This window comes from Triturus cristatus, chromosome 9 (genome assembly GCF_964204655.1).
Source record: "Triturus cristatus chromosome 9, aTriCri1.1, whole genome shotgun sequence".
NCBI lineage: Eukaryota > Metazoa > Chordata > Amphibia > Caudata > Salamandridae > Triturus > Triturus cristatus.
In genome coordinates, this window is record NC_140592.1 from 1039474340 (window position 1) to 1039498554 (window position 24215).

Below are 24215 nucleotides of genomic sequence, written 5' to 3' on the forward strand. Positions count from 1 at the left end.
TAAGGGACTGTGATTGCTAGTGATGTCTATGCATAAATATTCGCAGGATGAGAGATTTGCCTAAGGGGATTGTTTTTCTGAGAGAGAGTTGTGGTAGATACAGGCTATGCCACCACCCGTTCTCTTTACTCGATCGAGTCTGATAATGTTGTGTCTTGGAGGGACTAGAATGTCAAGGATGGAACCTGAGGAGTCAGTGAGCCAAGTTTCGGTGAGGATAAGGAGGTCTAGATCCTGGGCAAGGATGAGATCTGCAAGGTCTGTGGCATGTTTCGCCGCTGATCTACAGTTGAGTAACATGCATTTCAGGTGTGATTTGTGGTCAGTGAGTGAGCGCTGTGTAATAGGGATCTGCATGAAGTTATTAATGTTTAAGAATGTTTATGATGCAGAAGGTTACTCTTCAAAGTTTGATCAATGGTACCAATAATGTTCCCTGTCACCCTAAAGAACAAAAGTGCCCACCCTTTCTTGAAGAGGGCTCTGCTCTGGTGGTGTCAGGGTTCTGGGTACGGGTGCCTGATGTCTAAACACGGTTACTGGGGTCCCACTAGTCCAGAAGCCATAGGCTAGCTGTAGCAGGGTAATGGCTGGTCAACGTTCCAGTACACCCTGATACCCTCCGATTACATAAAAAGGGGTGTAGACCTGTACCTCAGAGCTCACTAATCACAATCTAGAATTTCCAATAGCAGGGTACCCACCAGGGGCAGTTTGGTTGGCTGCTGGTGCACAACAAGCAACGGCAAAGGCACTGGCTGTACCTTCAGATAAGTGGGCAGAATTTCTTTCAATCTTCACTTGTGTCTCATGTTAGAGATTCTGATGCTTGAGACAGCTCTTCAGTAGTCAGGCAAGGAATCGTGGAAGGCCAAAAGAGTTCCACATGTTGAGGACAGTACTAGTCCTGCAGATGAAACTCAAGGTCAAATGCAGCTCCAATTAGATGATGTGCTTTATTCAAAAACTATCCAGAGGGCCAAAAGGCCATTAAACTGTCAAAGATGTTTAGTTTACACACTGGAAACCAAACTCTGCTGGATATGGATGTTGACGATAGCTTTTAAGCTGTAGAAGTTACTCTTTCTGCTCCCTTAAGTAGCCTGACCAAGCATAAGCTTCAACCTGAAAACTGACGTGGAGGTTTCAGGAAACAACAACCACAATGGAAAACAAAAAGTTGTGCTGCACCACCTAAGACTGGTCAGTCATCACTCCTTCTGTGACAGAGAAGAAGTGACGAGAGTGTTCCCCAGCCTAGCATCTATAGCGTAACATTAGTAAGTGCACCTGCACAACCCATAGGCCCAGTTTTATAAGTGCCATTATCCTCCGATTGCAAGACTGACAGCCTGACAAGCATGGGCCTGACATTTCGGTAAGTAAACTCCAGCACATTCAGTAGGATCCTTGTTTATGTAAAACAAACTAATTTTACAAAAGTTTCTAAAGGACCTCCCACTGACAAGCACCACAGTGGAGGTCAGGCTCACCCGGTAAACCAGGAATTCTCTGAAATATTTTATGAGTCTTCCTTTAGAAATGCATGTAACCTATTGCTTTTTGGTCAATTTATATGGAAAATTCACCTTATTACGTTTTTTTTTAAATGAAATTCTCACTGGCAAAATCTACAGGAAACATCCTTTAGGACACTTATGTTGTGCTCTCTCGCTATGCACGCCTGCGGTGGAACTTTCAGGATTTGGTCTTCTGCCCAACCACTTTCAAAGTTCACCAGCCGCCACTGCTATCACACCAACCTGCTATCCTGTCAGGTTACACGCAGCTCACCAAATTCACTTCAGTTCTCCAAGTTATTCCATCACCAAGTCATAAACAAAGGGGTCTCCCAATGCACCTCACTTGCAGTGACCTTTGCAATCTTTTTGAATGACAGACAATTATGCCAATACCCATTAGCACTGACTTGCATTTGTCACAGCTCTTTCTATCCCCACATACACACACCTTATCTATGTTGCACACGTTTTCCTGGTTAACACACACAGTTCTATTGATGCACACATCCGACATGCAGCTTCCCCTGCAACTCAGTGAAAGACCACAAATCTCTGCTAGCGCAACCACTTCCAAACCTAAAATGCTCCATTTCACGAAGTCCTTTGTGTAGGACAAGTTGCTTATTTACTAAGTGCAAAGTATAAAGGGTTTGTCACTATAACTCCACAGAACTTGGGCTATAACTATAGGAAATAATAGAGCAGAAAACATTGGGGAAAAATTGAGAGACGTTATCTTTTTCCTCAATGACACAAAATAATTATCACTGTGTGTTCAATATTTTCATAACAAATTATTCTTATAAATATATTACACAATGCCTGCACTTCTGTAACCATCCAAAAACAAGATCATGAATGAACATTTCTGGACCAAAAAAAACCTTAAAAAACAGAACACAGTTATTATATGTTACATCTTTTGCCGCCTGTCCAACAATGCCAAAAACGTGAAGTTAAGTCAGTTCCTTGTTGCTACCCCTCAGTTCTAAGAAAACTGAGGTGATTATTCAAGCTTCTACAGCGTACAATTCACCTGAAGGTAGCCCTGTCCACTTTATTTTTTCCTGTACCTGCTAAGTGCAGCAAACCCATCTCTCATCTTTCACCCTCTCTTACTCCAGACATAGAGAAATTCAATGCCCTGCTAATATACTTATGTCTGACCACTAGCAGTCATCACAGCACTTTTGGTCATGACCTGTCAAGTGCATTGACTCCTCCAGTATTGAGTGCCAAACAGAGCTTCCACTTTGAAAAACTTGACAGGTCATGGCTTGACTAGCTTCTCTAGTCTAGGACTTTTATTTATATTCTGGGAATTGTAATCTTGTTCATCCTATTATAAAACCGTGACTGCTTGTCCCAGAATGCCAAAAAACAAAACCTGAACAATAGCAACGGCCAATCATACATGGACACGGGAAACTTGGCAACTCGAGCTTTGATAATGCAGTTGGTCCACAACTCCAGCCACTGCTATTCCAACTCTATCTCTCTTTCTGTGCCTATCTGTATTTTCTTTAAAGCCAGATCTATTGGCTTTGCCAGTAGTTTCCCCTGAGAAACAAAGCACTGCTGGAGCTTCAAGAGTGTCCACTAACCTGCGAGCACCAACATTCTGGAAGATGGTAACAAGTGAGTCCTGTATCTGGTGTTTATCTCTGACCCACAGAAAATAAATGACCAAAGCCTTATTGGAAAGGTGTCTTTTCTTACTAAAGCAACATACACCACATAATAAACAAATGCTTCCAGGAAATAATAAGATGTTCGTGGGAGTATCTCCCAAAAAGCACAAGTAAGAGCTCCTAGAGACATAGAGAAATAGAGCTTTATATTAATACCATGAAAAGTGTGGCGCATGTAAATGGATAAACAAAATTATGGGGGACTTCTGTCTGGCTGTCACACAATGAGTATGGTTCATCAAGAGCTCAAATGGTTGAGGCATTTACAGAGCGGAATAAGAGGAATACCTATTCACAATGTAAAATCATTTATGTGCTGATATTTGTATAGCACAGATCTAACAGCAGAACAAAGGAGACTTGTACTTTATGGGGAGTGATCCCAAGTGGGGGCTAAAATCTTTGAATTACACTTGTATACACTAGCATCTCACATATTTAACGTTTAGGCACAGTTCGACCGAGTGGTTTCCCAGAACTACACACTTTTCTTTCAAGTGCCAAGCTGGATTAATACCCAGGTCCCCAGGTGTTGGTGTCCAAAATGCTTCTGTGGACATTGGTATCTTCAACATCCACAGCCAGCACATGCATTGCCCACTGACAAGGGGACAAGCAGACTACCTGTGAAGAATGGAGCAAAAGGAATGGGTCAAATGTCCTGTACAGTTTGCCTGAGCATCATTGTTGTGCTACTTATTCGCACATCACTCTCTCTGTTACCTCCCAATTCAAACTCCTTCTGTCTTTCTTTCCCATCTCAGTCTCATTCTCCTCTAATTTCTTTCTCCTCTTTCCGCTCCATATTCTCTCTCACACTTTCGCCCTCTTCTTTTTCATGGTTATCTATCGTATCACTTTACCTCGCTCTCCAAGATTTCTTCTCAGTGCCTTCTCTCTCACTCCCACCTTCTACTCCTCAAATTATATCAGAGACAGGCCATGTTGGAGACTAGTCGTAGCGGGTAGTAGCTCCAAAATATATGAGCTGGTGTCAACTGTCTCACTACCTACCCCCAAAGAGAATCAGCTTTTACATTTTTGGAATTAATACTTTAAAAAACTCATCTCAGCCTGTGAAATGGCTCACCTCAGTGACTGTCTGTGCAGGAGCTAATGTCTATGTATACAGGGAATCAGCTCTGGTTCAGTGCAAGAAACCAGCTGTCTATAAAGGAGCCCAACAGTATATGGTATGAGCTAAACTCTATCTGCGCTTGCACTCTGCTCTATCTGTGCAGGGCTTCAGCACTATGTATGCACTCTTTCTGCGTATGCAGTAACCAATTTGAACAGTGCAGGAACTCATTTATATCTTCTAGGTGTTTAGATCTATCTTCAAACAAGTAATCAACTTTATGTTTTGGATTCCGCTTCTTAATAAAACAGGCACCAAAATAGGCTTCTCAATCCCAAGCAGCCCTAACCCTTTGATCAGTATGTTGAGCAGCAACACATTAGACATGTTGAACCTCTCATCTCAATTTACCTTGTCTTCTAATCTACTCTCTACTGCACACTCTATTCCTCCCAAGTCTTCTTCACCATCTATGCTTTGTTGTGAATGTCTTCATGACAGTCATTGCTTTTAGGTCATTTTGATATTCTTTTTGGTCTACATTTGTAATGGGGATATTTATACCGAGTAGGGAAGTAGAGGCAAAAGGAAGACTACAATGGTAAATAAGAAAAGAAAATTGAAATGTGAATAGTGGCAGGTGGAGAAATATTAAAAGGGAGGAAGACAGGGAGCAGAGAGGAGGCAGCGGCACAGAGGGCAGGATGAACAGAGCTGAGGCCCAGTTGACAGCCTACGGGTGATGTGATAGTAGTCAAAATACACTAAAGGACATGTTAAGGAAAGAGCGGGCTTGGACAAAAAGCAAAAGGCAAAGAACAAACATATAACATTTTAACTCTTGTCTCTGGGCACCAAGTTTGATTTTAAAATCCAGTCTTCATGCGCTCATTAAAAAAAACAGGGAGGTGTATGGACTGTCTCAGCAGCATGTGTGTTAACCCACAGGTCTACTCTTGCTGAAATTGACTTGGGGTAAAAGAAGGTGAGGCAGGCACTAGCTGATGGTAAAATGGGGTAGTTTGAGCTCCAGCAACTCTGCAGCTAGTATGCGTTTTAATTGAGTCTTTGAAATGTGTGTGTGTGTCTCAGATCTAGAGCATGGCACCCTTTTTCTCCCTCCAGTTTGAAGTTTTCCCAGCACCAACTGCCACTTGCAGAAATTATAAAGAGGACCAAGTGGTAGACCACACGAGTGCTGAGCCGTCTGTGGCATACTATGCTGCTGTAGCAGAAAGCTTTGGAGAACACAGTGCAGGTGCTGTCCATGCACAGTGCCATGCAGATCTGCTCTCTTCAATCTATTGAGGGTCTGTCCACCAAACACACAGCAAGACAGGCACACAAAGGCCTTCTGAGAGTTGGACTGTGAGAGGTTAGAACCTAGCAGCCCTCAACAAGGCACAGGGGGATATTGTACCTCTTGTGTGTCCCTGCTGTGGTGATCATGTCCTGCCCTAGCCAAACTGAGTCACAGAGCAAGTATGAGGGAGAGGAGCACAGTTATGGGCTGTTTGCACAGCTGCCTATATATCGACTGTTGGAAAAACGGTGTGACATGTTATTGCCAAGCCATCACCCTACAGCCAATATTGCCTGACAGGCTCACAGGCAACATCAATGCTTGGACCTTAGCTGGTCTTCCTTTTGGGATAAAACAGACAATCAGGGAGATTTTACTCAGAAGGCCTGGACTGCTGCCTTACAGGGCCATATTTTAAAAGACCCTGTCCCAACTATTAAGCAGGACCACTGGAATTATGGAATTCTGCAGCTGCCGCATTTTTTGCATCATTATGGATTTGCCACATATTCCATCATCTTTTATGTCATTTGCAGATTTTAATATACCAAAATGTGCTTATAGTATAGCTTACTAAAATGTAGCAGCCCATGTGTTGTTGCACAGTGGAAGGTATTACACAACAGTTGACCGGCCACCTTTAGTTGCGTATTGCTTGCTGTATGGGAGTATCGAACTAGTGTGGGGAAACCTTAGCCCAGACGTGTAAAAATGACAAAATAACGAAGTTATACTATCACAAAATGTAACGCATTACGCCTCATAATTTCCCAGTGCTAATAGGCAATTATTCTCTCTCCTTTAAAACAACAGTGCACAACGAAAGCGCCAGCAATGAGCTAAGCGTTTGTGAATCACGGGTAACCGTTACCCCCTCCTATGAAAACATGGTGCAATAGCAGCAAGAGAAGCTGAACTTGTCGCGCTAAAAAAAATGTTTGCTCCGATGCCCGTTTCCCGAACAGTGCTTTGACCAGGTTTATCCTGCGCGAAGCACCTCAAAGCTGCAGCCCATGCTATTGCATACGGGGGGTTGGGAGAGGCACAACGCTCTTTTACAAGTAACTGTAAATCCGATCTTACTAGTGTAACAGCATCTTCCAGCGTGTGTTCAAGCCAAAATCAACAAAGGGAGATTCCTGCGCTTAACTGGAGACTTCTCACCTCAGCCTGTTATGCGCACCGTACTCACCATGCGGATCTGCGTGCTAATGAGGACATACGGCATGCTTGCAGCTTAGAATGTTAGCACTTCTCCGAGGCGCTTCAGCAGCTCTGCTTCTAAAGTGCCAATGTAGAACTGTCATGCGACAGGAAACGTCAAGGGCTGACGTTTTCTGGCACTTTGTGACGGACCTCACGAGCGCATGCGTAAAGAACGCCTCTCGTTATCAGCACGTTCAATGAACGGTGGGTTTCGGTGACCCTACTAACGATTGGTGGACATTGAACTGGGCGGGTCCAAACATGTGAGCGCCCGGGAGAAGAGCTTGAAGCACATCAGGCTGTGAAGTGCAGACTTTGGCGAATAAAAATCAAGGAGGGTCAGTGTTTTCTGAATAACGAGGAGCCCCGCCACCGTGCGCATGCGCGCACTTGCGTTTTGTAGTAGTTCAGCCAGCCAGTTTAGCTGTGGGAAACTGAACTCACATCAGCCGGTAACAAGGTGAGTCTGCTACTTTAGGTTCAGGGTCCGAAGCTACGGGTGTCGGTTTAGTGTGACGTGCGTGTTTACATATGATTTGATCTGCAACTCAGAGAAAGCCGTGTTGGGGCTGAATAAGTGCGCAGCAGCTTCACCCTGGGTGATCCTCGTGGCGCAGTAGGGCACATGGTTTACCCTACGTGCTGTAGTAGCGGTCGGCCGGGTCTTTAAAGGAGGCGTGGCGTACTAACTCTTCAAAAGGGCCCCAGGTCACGCCAGTGTTACCAAGGCAAACGTTTAAAGCATCTGGGCTAGAATGTAATTCGTGTTATATAAAACAAGCATTGGCATAGCCAATAGGTCTCGCTTTTGGGACCTTATAAGTATTTAGTTTTGCAGCACAATATCCTTGGTGCAACAACATCAGCTGTTGCATGGCTAAACCTTGTACCTTATAAGTGTTTAGCCATGCAACAGTTGATGTTGTTGCAACAAGGATATTATGCTGGATAACTAAACACTTAATGTCCCACAGGCGAGAGCTATTGGCTATGCCAATGCTTGTTTAGTGATGTTGTGCAGCATGGATAAAGAAGAACCCCCAATAAAAAAAAAAAAAAATGCTATTCTGCAGTCGCAGCAGTTGTGTCATTTTGTAGGTAAAAGCACAACACATGAACGCACCTACACCGTGCGTGTGAAGTTTTATTTTTTTATTTTTATTTACTGATTCAAGTTGTACTGGTAAATAAAGCAGTGCCTAAGCTTTTTATTTTTTTAAGGCGGGTGTAGGGAAATAACGAAAGCAGGGCTCAGAAGCAACACCGAGAGTACTGGTGCAGGAAAGATTACAGAGGATGGGGTCAGAAGCAACACGGATGGCGGCTGGACAAGCGGGGAGAAAGAGAGCAACGTGGAGCACATGAGAACAGAAGCACACTGGATAAAGAGAGCGACGTGGAACGGGTAGAAGCACACAGGGGAAAAAACTACAGTACAGTACTACTACAGTAGTGCTAGGCCCTAAACTGGCATGCCAAGCAGAGCGAACATGCAGGACTTACGAATATATTGTGACTATTCACAGCAGTGTTTCGGTACTCCAAGAGACAGCAGTGAAGGTGTTCAGATTAGGCACTGCCACGCTCGCGAATGCCGTGCATAGCAGAAGTCAAAAGTGCTTCGGTACTGCACACTGCCACCACCACGCCACCAGTGCTGGAGGCCTGAAAGGGAGCAAAGGGGTCCTTGTATCACACCACAGTTAAGCTAAAAGCACCAGTGAAGGTCTTACTGTAAACAGCAGGAGTCAATGGTGCTTTGGCACTGCACACCACGCACTACCTCCACCACGCCACCAGTGCTGGAGGCCTGGCAGGGAGCAAGGGGACCTTGTATCATAATAAAAGCACCAATGAATGACTTACCGTGCGTAGCTGGAATTAATGGTGCTTCGGCACTACACACCAAAGAAAGAGAGAGAATGTGTGTGTGTGTGTGAGAGAGAGGGAGGGAGAGAGAAAGAGCGTGCACGGGGGTATGTGTGTGTGGGAGAGAGCGTGCATGTGTGCGTGCATGCGTGTGCGAGAGCGTGCATGTGTGCGTGAGAGCACGCATGTGTCCGTGGGTGTGTGTGAGAGAAAGAGTGTGCATGTGTTTGTGTGTGTGAGTGTGTGAGTGAGAGAATGTGCATGTGTGCGTGCCTGTGTGTGTGTGAGAGAGCTGATGCTGCATGGCAGTGCATGTTGGGGATCCCACAGCAACCCTCAAACCCCTCTAGGCATGTGTTTCGTGGAAAACATGAATATGACTCCAACTCGAGGTTTGTTGGCGTGTGTAGGGCACTCTGCCATCCCAGAACAGTAGACTGGGTGTTAACTCTGCTAATTACAAACACAATTAATACAATACACACATTGAAGCACGGAGGTTTCGAATCAGATGAAGGTCTACGTTGGTTTTGATTAGATGAATCGGGTGGCTCTGTATCATAGGTTATTAGACTTGGATTCCTGTACTGGCTTAATGTATTGAACTTTTATGAAGCTGTCTTGTTACGCATGATTTAATTACGAGATGTAAATATGCACACTAGTTAATTACAATCTTAACTTTAGTAATATTAAACTGTTTAGCACATTGGGGGTTGTCATGGCTTGACAAAGGGATTGGTTTCCGAGAAGAATCCGATCTGCTCATAGTTATTGTAAAATGTTTATTATTGCATAATATCAATGTTTATTATTGCATAATATCACTGAATTACACAACCGGTATCTGCAAGCCTTTAAATACAGGAGATGCCGTTGCTATTTAAGGCCACGGGGTGGCAGTGGTAGTCTCTCGAGTGGTGCGCGAGCGGCCGTCGCGCAAAGTGAAAGTGATCGCGATCAAACGCGTGGCGAGCGTTGCGCTTAATGAGCATGAGGAATGCCATATGGCGCCTCTGCTGAAGCCTAATATAAACCTCTGCTTACATTACAGCTGCAAATACTTTTGACCTATTAACGCTTGCGTCTTTTTGACTGTTATGCGTACATGTTCGAAAAAGCCGAGCGCGTATAGTAATAATGTAAATAAGCTAAACATTTGCTATAGTTTCTGTAAAAAAAAGGATTGTTACTTTAGAGTTAATCTGCAGTCCATAGGCAAGTAATTGCTAAAAGTATTCATATAGCGTACTGTAAAGGAATATAAACTATACGTTGGCAGTTATTAGCTATACTAACCAACATATTAAGCAAGCATGATCGTAAAGCATTAATATATAGTATACTGCAATTAAATATAATGAGAGCAAAGCACAAAAAGCTGAGCTGAAATATAGTAAATGGTATTTCTAATAGGCTTATAGACAAAAAGACAATTAACCAATAAGGCTTCTATATTCGGTGAAGGCAGCTTTAAAATATTATGTTTACCGGTGCGAAAAATCAATGTAATAAAATCAGTGCGTCAGTGCGCATTTCAGAAGGCCGTGAAGTGCGTACGTTTAGTCCAAAAAGTGTAGGTACCTGAAGGTTACTGTAGTGAACTGCAGGCAAAATGCACTCATAATGAACAAAGAAGAGATGTGTACTGAGAACATTATAAATTAGCCACAAAGATTGAAGCGCTCCTGAATTAGTGCAAGTTCTATGTCATATATGTTATGCAGGTTGTTGCGATTAGACTTGCTTGGCTGTAAAAGGTTCTTATAAAACTCTCCTTTTACCCTGTGCGGCAAAGTAATGTAATAAATAATAATTATGTCTGGGCGTATATTAGTGATTCGTGAAGTACACACGATTGCACTGTATTATAAATTGCATATTCTGGAAGCACACTTAAGTGAACTGTAAGCGAGATGCACTGATAGTAATGATGAAGGAGAGATGCACACTGGTAATACCAAAGACGCAGCCACAGAGATTGCAGTGGTTGAATGGTGCCAGTTTTGTGTAACACATGTTACGCACGTTAGTGCGATAAAGCTTGCATGTTTGGAGAAGGCGGATGTAAAATGCTTTTATTTCAGTGTGGCAAAACAACCTAATAAATAAAAAAAAGTGCGCTTGGCCTTTTAAATAAAGCTGTACAGTACATATAGCGTACTTTGAAGGAATATGAGCTATACATTGGTAGTTATTAGCTCTACTAAGCAACATATAAGCAAGCATGAACGTAAAGCAAGAATATACAGTTTTCTGCAATTATGTATTATGAGAGCAAAGCACAAAAAGCTGAGCTGAAATATAGTAAAAGGTATTTCTATGGTTAAAGGCTGCGAAGTATGTTGGATTATAGTACACCAAAAAGTGTACATACAGGAAGCGCCCCTAAGTGAATTTGCAGGCAAGGTGTTTTCACAATTAATGAGGGAGAGAGAAACGCTGTGAACAGTAAAAACCGGCTATAGACATTGGCGCACGACTTGAAGGTAACAGTTCTGTGTAACATATGTTATGCAGAGTGTGATAAGGCTTGCATGTCCTGAGTATGTGGCTCTAAAACATTCCCTTCCCCACGTGTCAGAAACTAATTTAATATAAAAAAAATGAGTCCGGGTACACATTAGGAGTTCCTAGAATACGTAGCATTATAGTACAGTAAAAAGTCCGCATACAGGGAACACACTTAAGTGAACTGCAGGGATTTGCACCCATAGTTAACAAGAGGAAAGAAGCACACTAGAAACGGTACAGACCGCTCACAGACATTGCAGCGTGCCTGGGATGGTGCTAATTATGCGTAACAGAAGGTACGCAGGTTTGTGTGATATGACTCGCATACCAGTAGAAGGCGGATGTATAACGTTCTGTTTGTTTTCCGTGTAAATATTAGCAATAAGTAAGTACGGCCGTGCGCATGTAAGAATGCCGCGAATTGAGCAGGATTGGATATCAGTAAAAAGAGCACAGAGAGCAAGCAGACTTAAGTGAACTGCAGGCGAGGTGCACCTACAGTTCATGGAGGAGATATGCCCAGTGAGAACAGCGGAGACGCCCCTATAGACATTGCAGTGCACCTAAATGTTGCCAGTTATGTTCTAAAACATGTTGCATAGGGTGATGCAACAGCTTGCATGTTAGGAGTTTGCGGTTGTAAAAGACTCCGTTATTGATGCGCGCTTAATTAATGTAATAAGTAAGTATGTCTGAGCTGTAATTGAATTGCGCTTTTACCACGTTTTGCCACAGGTGGCAGTATCTCGAGCGGTGCGCGCGCGGACGTGAAAGTGATCGCAATCAAGCGAGCGATGTGCTTAATGAGCATGAGGAATGCCATATGGCGCCTCTGCTGAAGCGCGCATATGCACTGCAAGCTGTAGCCGGCGGTAGCATTTTTTGAAGCCCTTACTTAAAGTCTCGCCAGACCAGCGCAAGCGCTGGGTCAGGCGAGACCTAAAAACAACTAAACGTTACCTACGTGTGTTCAGCATCCCATTGCGCACATGTTCCCAGTCCACTCATTCTTCCTCTTTCCGCCGCCTATGTTTTAAAGTTGTAAAAACACCCCAATAGACGGCGCAGGGCGTTCTTCGCCTCATATATATGCATTCGAATACATTTTTTGTTTTTATTTAAAGGCACTAGAGACATTTGCCGGCATATGTTTGTAAAATACCCCATTTTGCACATTAGAGGATGCTTTATGTAGGTGGATCACCCAAAACAATTTGTTGGATTTAGATACATTTTTTGGTTCCCTCGTTCGTTTTTGCACCACTACAAACGACTTTTTAGTGACAGCTGGGCTTTTGGACAAAATGACCTATGTGGCATGTATGTTGACTGAAGATGGTGTAGCGTCTTGTAGATATGAGTAGCAGGACTCTTCTGGTCCCTGACGGATTTCGTAGGAGAATGACATAATTGTTTGGGTGTGGTTAATTAAAAGTTCATGACGCAGTGCGTGCAGTTAACGGTTGCACTCTGAAGAATAGAGGCGTGCACTACAGAGCTCCATGTGTGGTGTGGCCATTTGCCAGCTACCGAGCTTCGGGAGGGATGCTGCAATAGGCGATGAGTTAGGGGAGCTGTAGCCCGAAGTAACAAGAGTGCTGTTCCTGAGAGTTTGCTGCAGGAACAAAGAACAAGGTATTCGACGTAGAGTTCTGGCTGGGGACCGGCACATTCAAAGTAGCAAGTAGTATCCACGACGATCCAAATGCATGCATGGGGGTTGTGCTTACTGAGCCGTTGGTACCTGAATCGCCAACCACCAAAGACGCAGGTTGTGCTCAGTGCAATGCAAAAAGTCTGGAACATTTAAAATGTTCCAATAGCTGCAGAGACTAGTGTCAAATATGGCGCCGTAGCTTTCTTGAAACCACTTCTTCTCATCAATACTGCCTAAAACAGAATATTGGCGGCAGATTTACTGCCTGGATTGAAACATTCAATGATTTCATCAACGTGCTAGAAGAAACAGATAACAAACAAGATCATCAAATAATTAAAGGACCTTGCAAGTGACAGAGTGAAAGAGTGATAAAGAAAATACCACAAGCTGATGAAATAGCTTACCGTCAGACTAAGGTGGCATTAGAAATAAAGTTCAATCCAGTGCCTAACGTCAGCTATGAAAGGTACATCTTCAACCAAGCCAGACAGTAAACTGGAGAAACAGTGGATGAGTTTGCTGAAAGACTTGAGGTCCTCATTAAGCATTGCTAATTCACTGATCAAGAAGCGATCCCTCTCAGTTATCAATGGTTGTCTTTGACTCGTTCAGATGACGCATGCTGCGCAAGACGCTCAGTCTGGAGATAGCGCAGGCCTCATGTCCAAAAATTTCTTCCGCCGGTCTGCAGTTGCTTTTGCATAGTCTTGAGCAAAAAATAGATTACCTTGCCAAGATATTCTTCCTTTACTTTCGGCCGCATGAAGAACTTTAAGTAGGTCAGTGTATTCTAGAAAATATAGAATAACACCACGCGGCTTGGAAGTAGAAGAGGCAAATTTAGGATTTTGGCCTAGTCGGTGAGCTCTCTGGATGTTCAATTTTGGAGATTCAGGAAGATCCAATAGAGTTGGTAGAAATGATTGAAAGAAAGAAGGCGCATCCGACCCTTCAATTCCTTCCACAAGGCCGTAAATGCGTAGATTATTGCGCCTATTACGGTTCTCCAAATTTTCAATCTGATTTTTGAGATGCGCGACCTCTAATTGCAACGGAGGGATTTGAGAGGTGACATTTTGAATGGAATCAACGCATTGAGAGAGTTGTAAGGACTGTTGTTCCATTTATCTTCGAGATTCTGGAGACAAATGTTGGTCTCCTCCATATGAGGTTTAAGCTCGCGAATTTCTTGAAGGAGAAGCTCCATAGATAATATCGCTGTAGAGCCTGTTGGAGACGGTGGGTCTTTTTTGACACGCTTGGTAGAAGTAGAAGATGGAGTTTTAGGTATTGGCTTAGAATTACCACGAGGCAAGGTGGTCTGTGTAGTAGTGGCAGTGAACTGCGCAGATTCAGAGTCCTCCATATTCTCCTGTAATACACTGAAAGGATTAGGATCACTCACCGTAACGTTGTCACCCAGAGCAGAACCATTACGAAGTGCACGGGCTTTTGTCATGGCAAAACACACAACAAAATGCAGAACATATGGAGAAAATGGAGACAAGCAAATCTTTGAAGTAAGGACAAATATCCAGTGAAGAGCAACGAAAGTCCATGAAAAAAGGGAAGAGATGAGGCAAAAATCACTCAAAGAAATATGTTCCACAGGTTGTTTGTAGAAAACGAAAAAGGAATCTTCAGAAAGACAAAAAGAGCGACAATAATTAAGTAGGGAGCAAAAACGCCATATTCCTGAGCCAAAACTGAGGAGATGTCATTCTATTTGCTGCATTGCGGTAAAAAACAAAATGGCGGCCGCAAAAACGAGCGCAAACGAAAGTGCGCTAAAAAATTGTGAAGTAGCTCACCCTGGAGGTCGAAAATGGGTTCAGTAGATAGCGCTATGCTTCATAACATGTTGACAACGTCAGCATTGTCCCAAAGGCCAAGAAAGGTGCCTGGTGTAAGCTCCGGTCCTCACGTCAGCACGGAGCTCCGCGATCCGGTGGCCATCTTCTTTGGCTCCCAAGCCACGCCCCCCCTTGATTGCACATCTTAATGGTGCCAAAATCTTTTCAACTTGATCTGAACAAGGGGTATCGTCAACTTGAACTGAAGGAAAACTGCAGGTACATAACCACCTTTTCGACCAATGTTGTTAAATGTTCAGATATAAAAGACTACGTTTTAGGGTGTTGTCAGCTGCAGAACCTTTTTAGGCTGTCATTTGCTGCATAATACAGCCTGTGACACATTCTTTTAATTAAAGTGATGATATACTGATGTTTGGGGCCACTCAAAAGGAACATAACAAAGCACTTACACGAATATGCTGATTGCTGGCTGACGCCTGTCTCACTTTGAACGCAGAAAAGTGTGAGTTTCACCAAACAAAACTCCAATTCTTTGGGCTTATTTTCTCTGAAAAGGGGGCAACACCAGATCTGGCGAAACTACAAGCCTTGTTGCACACTACTCCACCACAAGATGTGACCAAACCGCGATCTTTCCCTTTCATGGCCAGTTACAATAGTGATTTTGTCACAGTCCGTGCCTCGTTAAGAGATTTGACAAAAAAGAATGCTGTGGTTGCCTAAAAGCAATAAAAGCTTTGTGAAAATCAAACATGCAGTTGAGAATACTACTGTAATGGCCTATTCTGAACCCAAACTTCATACTGAGATTGAAGTAGATGACGGGCCCATGGTTTGGGTGTGATCCCTGCCCAGCACAGTGTCCATGACAACGCTCAAAGGTACAATGTGGCTTATGTGAACAGGAGTCTGTCACAGACCAAATGTGCTTATTCCCAACCTGAGTTGGAAAGTCTAGCTGTTGTGTGGGCTTGTGCAAATTTCCATGTGTTTTCTATATGGCAAATACTTCACCCTTGTCACTGACCGCCAGGCGTTTATCCCCATTTTTGGGAATTCAGAAGCCAAGTTGCCCCTTCACATCGAGCGATTGGGGGGGGGGGTTGAGATTGCAAGAATTTGATTACACTATTGTGCACAGGTCATGGAAAGATCAAAATCCCGCTGACTTCTCCCTAGTGGCAGAGCCGTGTACCACAGCAATGATCAAAGCGGCTGAGGCCTTCGTTAACTTTTTAGTCCAGTCAAGCATAACCGCAGCTCTTTCGGTGGAACAAATACTTGCTGCGACCAATACAGCTGGAGATCTGTGTGTTCTCAAAGACATTATTGCGCTGCAATCATGGAAGAAACACAACCGACCTCTTACGGATTACTTTGAATACCATAAGTACAAAAATGTGAGAGAGGAACTCTGTCACTGAAGAAGGCAGTATATTAAAAGAGTCTAGAATTGTCATTCCAGAGAGTCTACAACAAAAAAATCATTGAATTAGCCCATGAGGGTTATTTTAGCTTTGTAGCCACCAGAGTGTGGTTTCCTCGCCTTAATGAAATAGTTGAAAGACAATTAAAAGTCTGTAATTTGTGCAACTATTTGTCGCCCAAAACAACGCAATATCCATTAGTTTTGTCTGACATCCAGAAGCAAGTGTGGGACAGAATACCAGTTGTTTTCTTTGGACCTCTTAACAATGGACATCATCTAATGGTAGTTGTTGATGAGTACTCACAATATCCTCTTGTGGAAGACCTGTCGTCAACCACACATGGCAAAGTCATTAGGACATTCAATTACATTTTTGCAACATAGGGGGTCTCCTCTGTTCTCAAGTCCGACAATGGGCCACTGTTCAACAGCCGAGAGTTTTAAAGATTTTCTCAGTAACATGAATGTCAAGCTTCAGAAGAGTATCTCTCTCTGGCCACAGGCCAATGGTGTTGTTGAACCTTTCTTGGGCACCCTAAAGAGTTGTTCAGCGTGCTGCGCTAAAAAGAAACTATCTCAAATCGACTGTGCTCAGCCCTTTGTGCTTATAGATCGACTCCCCATTCAGCTAAAGGTGAAAGCCCTCTCACCTTGATGTTGGGAGAGCCATGGGAACAAAACTGCCACAATGGACCTCATGTTGGTTGACCGATGGGGATGAGGCCCGTATGACAGACTCCTTGCCCAAGTCCAAAATGAAAATCTATGGTGAAAAACACCCATGTGCCCCCAAAATGCTTTTCACGGATGGAGATCAGGTTCTAGTAAAAAACAAAGTGGAAACGCAAGTTTGATGTAACTTTTGATGCTGAACCCCTGAGGGTTGTGAAGAGCAAACAAAATAAGGTGATTGCTCAACGTCCCGGGAAGTCCATCACAATAGATTCGTCACACTTCAAGCTCCTACCCCAATTTTCGTTGGCTCTAGATATCAGAAGTGAGATCTGTCCACCTGAAAGTCTGGAGAGCCCACGTTCTACGCCTACCTCTGCATCCCTGGTGCCTGAGGCAGGCTTTGTTCCTCCACTTCATCAACCTCACAAGACTAGCACAGGATCCAACTGTATGACCAAGACTGGTTCATGCACCTTGATGACTCATTGAGGAACTATGGCGTATATATTGTAATGTGCGTACTTTTAATTTAACAGAGGAGGGGGATGTACTGTCTTGTACATATGAATAGCGGGACCATTCTGGTCCTTGACTGGACTGCGTAGGAGAATGACGCAATCACTTGGGTGTGTCTCCGTGTGGTTAATAAAGTTCGCTACAGAATGCGTGCAGTTAACATTTGCACTCTGAAAAATAAGGCATGCACTTAGAGCTCCGAGTGTGGCATGGCCATTTGCCTGCTACCAGGCTGGGGAGGATGCTACAGATGAGGTACTTTCTTATGGATTGCTGGAATAATGTTGAAACTAGGTGGATTCTGTTTTTTTCTCAATTTTCTGCTAATGTGCTGGAACTGGCTTCCAGACTCACCCAGCAATTAATCCTCACTGAGTTACTTGAAATAACTAAAACTGTTGAATTTAATTGGTTTTGTTAATTTAAAATGGTATGTTTTAAAAGACATTTGCACCTAACTATAACGTCCCTTCAACATTTTTTTTGTTTTCCCAGTCAATTTCTATGTTTTCGTTTTTAAGTAAAGTAATATGTATATCTCCACTTCGCTGTTCACAGCTGACTGCCATGTAACAGTATAAAGGGTGTCATTTTAAGTAAGGCAGACCTACTGGCTTCGTCAAAAGGTCCGTACACCAAAACCTGACAAGCATTGGCAAAACTTGTATGTCTCGCCTATGCAAGAGCTATTGGCTTTGCCAATGTGTTTTAGCCACGTTGTACACCAGTGTGACTGCTGTTCAGCATGGCTAAAATTTATGGTCATAGAATGGAGGGTTGTAGAGTGTCATATTGTGTTGTGGAGGGGCGCATCTAAGAGTATTATAGGGTGGAGTAGAGTGTGTGTTGTAGTGTAGTGTAGTGTGGCGTGGAGTGTCGTAGAGTGGAGGGTTGTAGAATAGCATAGAGTGGGGTATGCATGGTGTCGTAGTGCACTGCCATTACAAACACATTATCAATTGAAATTACCATTACATTTGAAGATATACAGTTTTACTGATAAAATTATACAGCACACAAACGATAATGTTTGGCAAGGGCATCACCTATTATATATATATATATATATATATATATCCAAACATCATATTTCCGTACGAAATAAATGGCACGCACTCACAGGCTCTGTGATTTCAATCCCCAAAGTTCTTTATTCAGCTTGTTCTGCTTCAGCAATGAGGGACAAACCAACGCGTTTCGCTATCAGCCGATAGCTTGATCACGGTATCGGCTGATAGCGAAACGCGTTGGTTTGTCCCTCATTGCTGAAGCAGAACAAGCTGAATAAAGAACTTTGGGGATTGAAATCACAGAGCCTGTGAGTGCATGCCATTTATTTCGTACGGAAATATGATGTTTGGAATTATGACGGCGTGGCTCTGCTGAGGCATCGCACCGGATGATAGAAGCGCCAGGGGTCCACAACACGGAGCCAGATTCTGTGGATATATATATATATATATATATATATATATATATATATATATTCACAGAAAAAAACATAGGTTTCACACACGTTATAGTTAGGAATTAGCATTTAAAAAACCTTGCAAATTCACTTAAAAAACCATAGGTTTCACACATGTTATAGTTAGCTGGGCATTTCACTCGTGAAAAACCAATGAAATTCCTCCGTTATAGTTAGAGTGGCGGTCGCGCGAGTTATAGTTATCTGACCTAACTATAACGGGGGAATTTCATTGGTTTTTCACGAGTGAAATGCCCAGCTAACTATAACATGTGTGAAACCTATGGTTTTTTAAGTGAATTTGCAAGGTTTTTTAAATGCTAATTCCTAACTATAACGTGTGTGAAACATATGGTTTTTTCAGTGAATTTGTACGGTTTTTTAAATGCAAATTTTTGTATTTATTTATTTATTTTTTTAACGTTTTTTTCACCGTGCGCGTACCGTGCGCGCACGGTGCGCTTCGCGCGCCCACGTTACGTAGTTCGCGGAATTTTTCTGTTTCTACCGTGCGCGTACGCTACGCGCACTCCGCGATTTTTCGTAAAAAAATTAAAATACATTTTTGCCCGTGGGGGTCCTTCTGGGACCCCCTGACCAAGGCTAGGGGGGTCAGGAACTGTCCAGCCTGCCCCCTTTTCACGTTATCCACCTTTGTTTTTCACCCCCTCAGACTGCGAGAGACAAAATGGCGGCCGACACTTCCTGGTTTCGACTGATTCGAATGTTTACTAACATCTAACAACCAATCAGAATCGCGCTCGCGCACGGCAGCGTGCGCGTACGGTAAGCTTACGGTACTCGCTCGGAGCGCGCCTATATATATATATATATATATATATATATATATATATATATATATATATATATATATATATATATTGATTTAAATGCTATTTTCTCAGGAAATACTGAACAGATTTACACCAGACCTGCAAAAGGCACATCTCTGACCTGAGGACTACCTCTCTGCCAAATTTCAAGTAATTCTGTTCAGCCGTTCGGGCTGCAGCTTGGACTAAAGGTCCTATGGAAAAATGCATAGGGAAAACGCGTTTTGGGACCCCCCCTTTTTCTCAGCCCCCGCTTGACGAATCCCCCCAAGACTTTCAGGGAAGGAGCGGAGCGCCCCACCTATTTTGAAAATTTCGCGAGGATTCGTCAATCGGCGCCAAAGTTATTCAAAATAGAATGTTGCGGATTTCCTATGGAAACACGGTCCTAACTATAACTATCTACTGGCGACCGCCAGTAGATAATAAATAAATATATATATATATTTTGTTTTTAAATCCTATTCAAATATTTCTTTCCAGCATACTTCTTTCCAGCATACTTCAGAATTACAAAAAATGTGCTTCATTTGTGCTTTCCTAATTCTTAAATATTTGCCCAGTTCAGTTGCAGACATTTACATTTTGTTGTGTGCTAGAAAAAAAGCATTTCCCTTCACACGTTCAGTGTTCGATAAATCCTCTCACTCTTAAGGTAGAGAAAGAAGAGTAAACTTCAAGCTCCCTCGGAAGACAGAACCTGACATTTGACCTGAATGTACAGCAAATGTGACAAGATAAGAACAACATTTATAGGCCTGTTTACAGAAAGCAAGCACTCATGGAATAATACAGTAAACAGGCTATGCTCCACGGGCGGGACTAACTCAAGCTGGAGAGCCTAAAACATATAAAGGCAGCAAATAGAGAGCAAGAAACTGTGAGTTACAAAGCCAATGGTAGGCAATGTGCGGAATGCATTCACAGGGAAGATTTCAGAATGTCCCCAAGAAATCTTAAGCAAACCTGGTAGGCTTCAACCTAAAAAGCTTCTGGCCTATTAGCTTCACGGTGTCAGGCAATCAACACATATAAAGTAGACCTATTGACATTGTCAAAATGTTACCAATAACTATAACCCAATGTATATTTGATAAATTCACACATTGCAAATTTTAATAATCTTGATTGTCAAAAAATATTTTTAATAAAGCATTTTATTTTCATTTAAAAATGTTTATTGATTTTAGGTAAGCAAACAAAGCAAGTAAACAAGTTGCATAGATCATGGGGTGCCAGGGAGTTACATAGAAAATTCACAGCATCCTTCCTTTGTGTGTTAGTTATATGCACCAACAGAACAATTTAAATTTGAACCACCCTTCGAGCTTTTCTCACCCTTGCTCTCCGCCACCTCACCACCTTGATTTATGGTAATGTTAGAAGGTTGTGTGACCGTGGTTGGGGTTATCCTCTAAGTGGTTAAGACAGCAATAGATTAGAGTCAATTCTCGCAGATCCGGTTTCTGGTGCCTTTTTTTAGATTTAAGAATCTTAGATATTTTGGGCACGCAAGTTCTCTATTCAAGGGATATAAAGCTGATGCACAAGCCCCACTTCTTCTCAAACTGTTGTTTCTGCTTCTACATCTTGGTTAAATATGCTAGGCTTACCATAAGGTGTGGTATGGATACTATGGACGCTGTGGGTCGCGCCATGGCATCAACAGTGACTTTAAGGCGTCATGCATGGTTGGCAACTTCGGGTTTCTCAGATGCTGTCCAGTTGACTTTGGTCGACATGCCATTTGATGGTGCCCATCTTTTTGGGCGTACAGCTGATGCAGCGTTAAGACGCTTCCGCGATAGACAGAGTTCTTCAGAGTCCTAGTTTTTCATTTTCTGTTACTGGTGTGACTTGTCTCTATGTTTGAGATGCAGGCTATTTCTTTATAAGAGTAAGCTTTGTTAGGGCATTCTACATGTCTGTTTTTAGTTAGATTACTTGGTGTTCCTGCGAGGGCAGTTGTTTTATTCTCAGTACCATTATCCCTTTTTAGGTCTCGCCTGAGCCAGCGCATGCGATGCTATGGCGAAACATTTAGTGAGTGGGCTCTAAAAAGCCGACCACAGCTTTTTGTGTGACATAGAGCGTGCGGTTACGTGCACAATTACGAGTAGTGGCACCATCTGGCTTTCCTCTCTCGTCATAGTGCGCGCACAGCGCACACCACTCGCCAGACGTGACACTGCAGCTGCTTTCACTTTTGCCGTCGCGCGCGTGCACACCACTCGCGTGCTCATTTAACATTTTCTTTTAGCATGCGTGCGCGCACACAACCTAACTTTTTTCTCAAACCCCTGCTCCTCTCGCTTCTGCTCCTGTCTGTCCTGTTCTATTTTCGCGCGGTAAACAGCCGTCGCCTTAGAGCCCCCCACCCTTCGATGAACAGGGCACCAACACGGTCTCCCTTACCTCTGTCTCATCGCAGCCATCTGTGTTCTCCCCTCTCCACGTACAAAGCGGCAACTGAAGCAGTTTCTTTAATACTCCAAACGTGGCCGCACTTGTTCTAATTATACTTGTCCTTTTCACTGCTCCCTGCCTTGTGAATGACGTGCGCGCACCCGCTTGTTATATCTTGCTGACTCAGACTCTTGTGAGTTTATTTCACTTTCCTGTTGAAATAATGTGATGTTTAAGTAGAGGTGATCAGCTGTGAGATAATAAGAGCATCTGAAATTTACAAACAAAAGGAATCATAACAATGAAGACATCCTCGCTCCTGCATGTTGTCAGAGTGGCAAGTCCCTGGTTCCCTCGGATTCTGACTACATAACATTGTTTCTCTTAAAATTTGTGTGAGTAGGTGGTATAGCCCTCTGACCTTCGACTCTTCACTTGTGAGCACATGCAGGAGGTTTCCACGGCACCTTAAGTGCTAGGAATGTCGGTCTTAGATCTTGCTTGTTGGCTGCTGCTCGCCATTTCCCAAGCCATTGTTGTCAATTTACAAAGCACTCTTCCTGATGGAGACCAGAAGCGACCCTTGCACAACGCAGTAATTAGGCATTGTTTTCAGTTTGAAGTTGATGCCAAGTTCTCAGCGTGGTAAGGTTAATGTTTTTGTAATGCATTCGAACACACATCTACAAAGCAAAATGTTTTGTTTTTTGTGTGTTTAGAAATGTTTCCGTAGCATTAGCAAGGATTAAAAGACTGAAAAAAATGCCCAGCAGCAGCAGCCAATTTCTTTGCAAACAAATCCTTCCTTAAACAGTTTTGCCCAGAGTATGACAAGACACATTTTACATAGAGTTTACGGAGCAGCAGCGCAATTTCGATTTGCACATAGGAAAAAGGCACCAAGCTAGTAGCAACAGTGTATCTGTCTTCATACAGATAACATAGGAACTGCACAGCACGACCAAGTGCTTGTTACTCACCCAGCCCGTCCGATCACTATTTACATTTCTAACTGTCCTGCTATCTGCAAGGCTTCTAAAACATACAGCGCCCACAACAAAAAGGAATGAGGTAAAACTGATGGTTCTTCGTAGAAGCTCCAGACTGCAGCAACCTGCGTGAACACCTAGAATCCCTCCGTAAACCCAGGCCCTGAAATATTCCTCCGCTCTGACTCCCAGGCACTGACCGGACACTCATATCAAACAAAGGCACGACAGAACCATTCATAAATGTGTTCTTAATAAATACACTAATGCATTGTTTAGCTCCCTCGCCTCTCCCACGGTGTTCTGCTTCCAGAGACGCAGCCCACGTGATGTATGTCTTTTCGTAGGCAGCCCGAGCTCCTGTCAGCAGTCTGCTGGCTCATGTTCGGCTGCTTTGTTGTTCATGTGGCTCGCTTTTTCATATTAGAAACATTCCACAGTACTTCACTGCCTGTGCTTCGGGACTTAGGTCCCTGCCGTGGAGATCTGTAGAATGCAAATGGGCATTACCGGTACAGCAGTTGCGTTAATTTAATTTGAAATGCGGTTACCAGAGGATGCATTGCTTTTGCTGCAACGAGGGTACGTGAATGACCGGAGGAACAAGTATTTGCAATGCAATAGGTCTCGCAGTTACGTGAGTTTGAGCTATTGAAATTGCAAATAACAATGCCTTTTAATTTAGTTTTCATTTTAAAATCCTAAATAAAAGGCATTGTCATTTACAATGCCAATAGCTTAAACGTGCGTAACTGCGAGACCTATTGCATTGCAAATGCTTGTTTAAGTTGGTATTGATTTAGATGACCCAGGGAGGTTTCCATTTGTCGCTTGGCCCCTGAAGATCCGGTTTCTGCTCAAGAGGCAATTGTCAAGAGTTGTCTTCTTTTTTGGAAGATTTACTGGCACAGGCTTCTTTGAGGCAGTTCAGTATGCTAAAATGTGCATGGTTTTAAACTTTTGTTGTCTCTCATAGGGACATGTTGGTATGCCTGTGGTAAGACTTGTATTTAGGGGCCTACGGCCATACCACCCTGAAAGCACCTGATCTTGTCTGATCTCAGAAGTTAAGCAGGGTCGGGCCTGGTTAGTACCTGGATGGGAGACAGCCAGATTCTTTAGACTTTACGTTCTGGTCTTTACTCTTTAGAGTAATCAGCATAGTATGACCTCACTTCTCTAGTGGTGTGCATATTTATTATGACGTTAGTGGATTCAGAGCCTATGCTTTGTATTCC

The 24215-nt window shown here is 43.2% G+C and overlaps 2 protein-coding genes across 5 annotated transcripts in view; one reads left to right on the forward strand and one right to left on the reverse strand.

Annotated features, from left to right (window-relative positions):
- Positions 1-6973, reverse strand: part of GCHFR (GTP cyclohydrolase I feedback regulator) — a 97369-nt gene extending 90396 nt beyond the window's left edge. The window contains exon 1 of the mRNA XM_085626850.1: positions 6788-6973. Within this exon, the coding sequence (XP_085482976.1) occupies positions 6788-6823 (36 nt within the window). The 5' untranslated portion in view covers positions 6824-6973. The remainder of the gene's footprint in view (positions 1-6787) is intronic.
- The window catches only part of RMDN3 (regulator of microtubule dynamics 3), a 281724-nt gene that overhangs the window by 109527 nt on the left and 147982 nt on the right, over positions 1-24215 (forward strand). Inside the window, exon 1 of one of the 4 annotated variants that reach the window (XM_085626848.1) lies at positions 6967-7261. The exons of 2 other annotated variants lie outside the window; for them this stretch is intronic. The gene's annotated coding sequence lies outside the window, so the exon portion shown is untranslated. Of the gene's footprint in view, positions 1-6966; positions 7262-24215 lie in introns of those variants that run through there. One more of the 4 variants, XM_085626849.1, reaches the window with a different exon arrangement.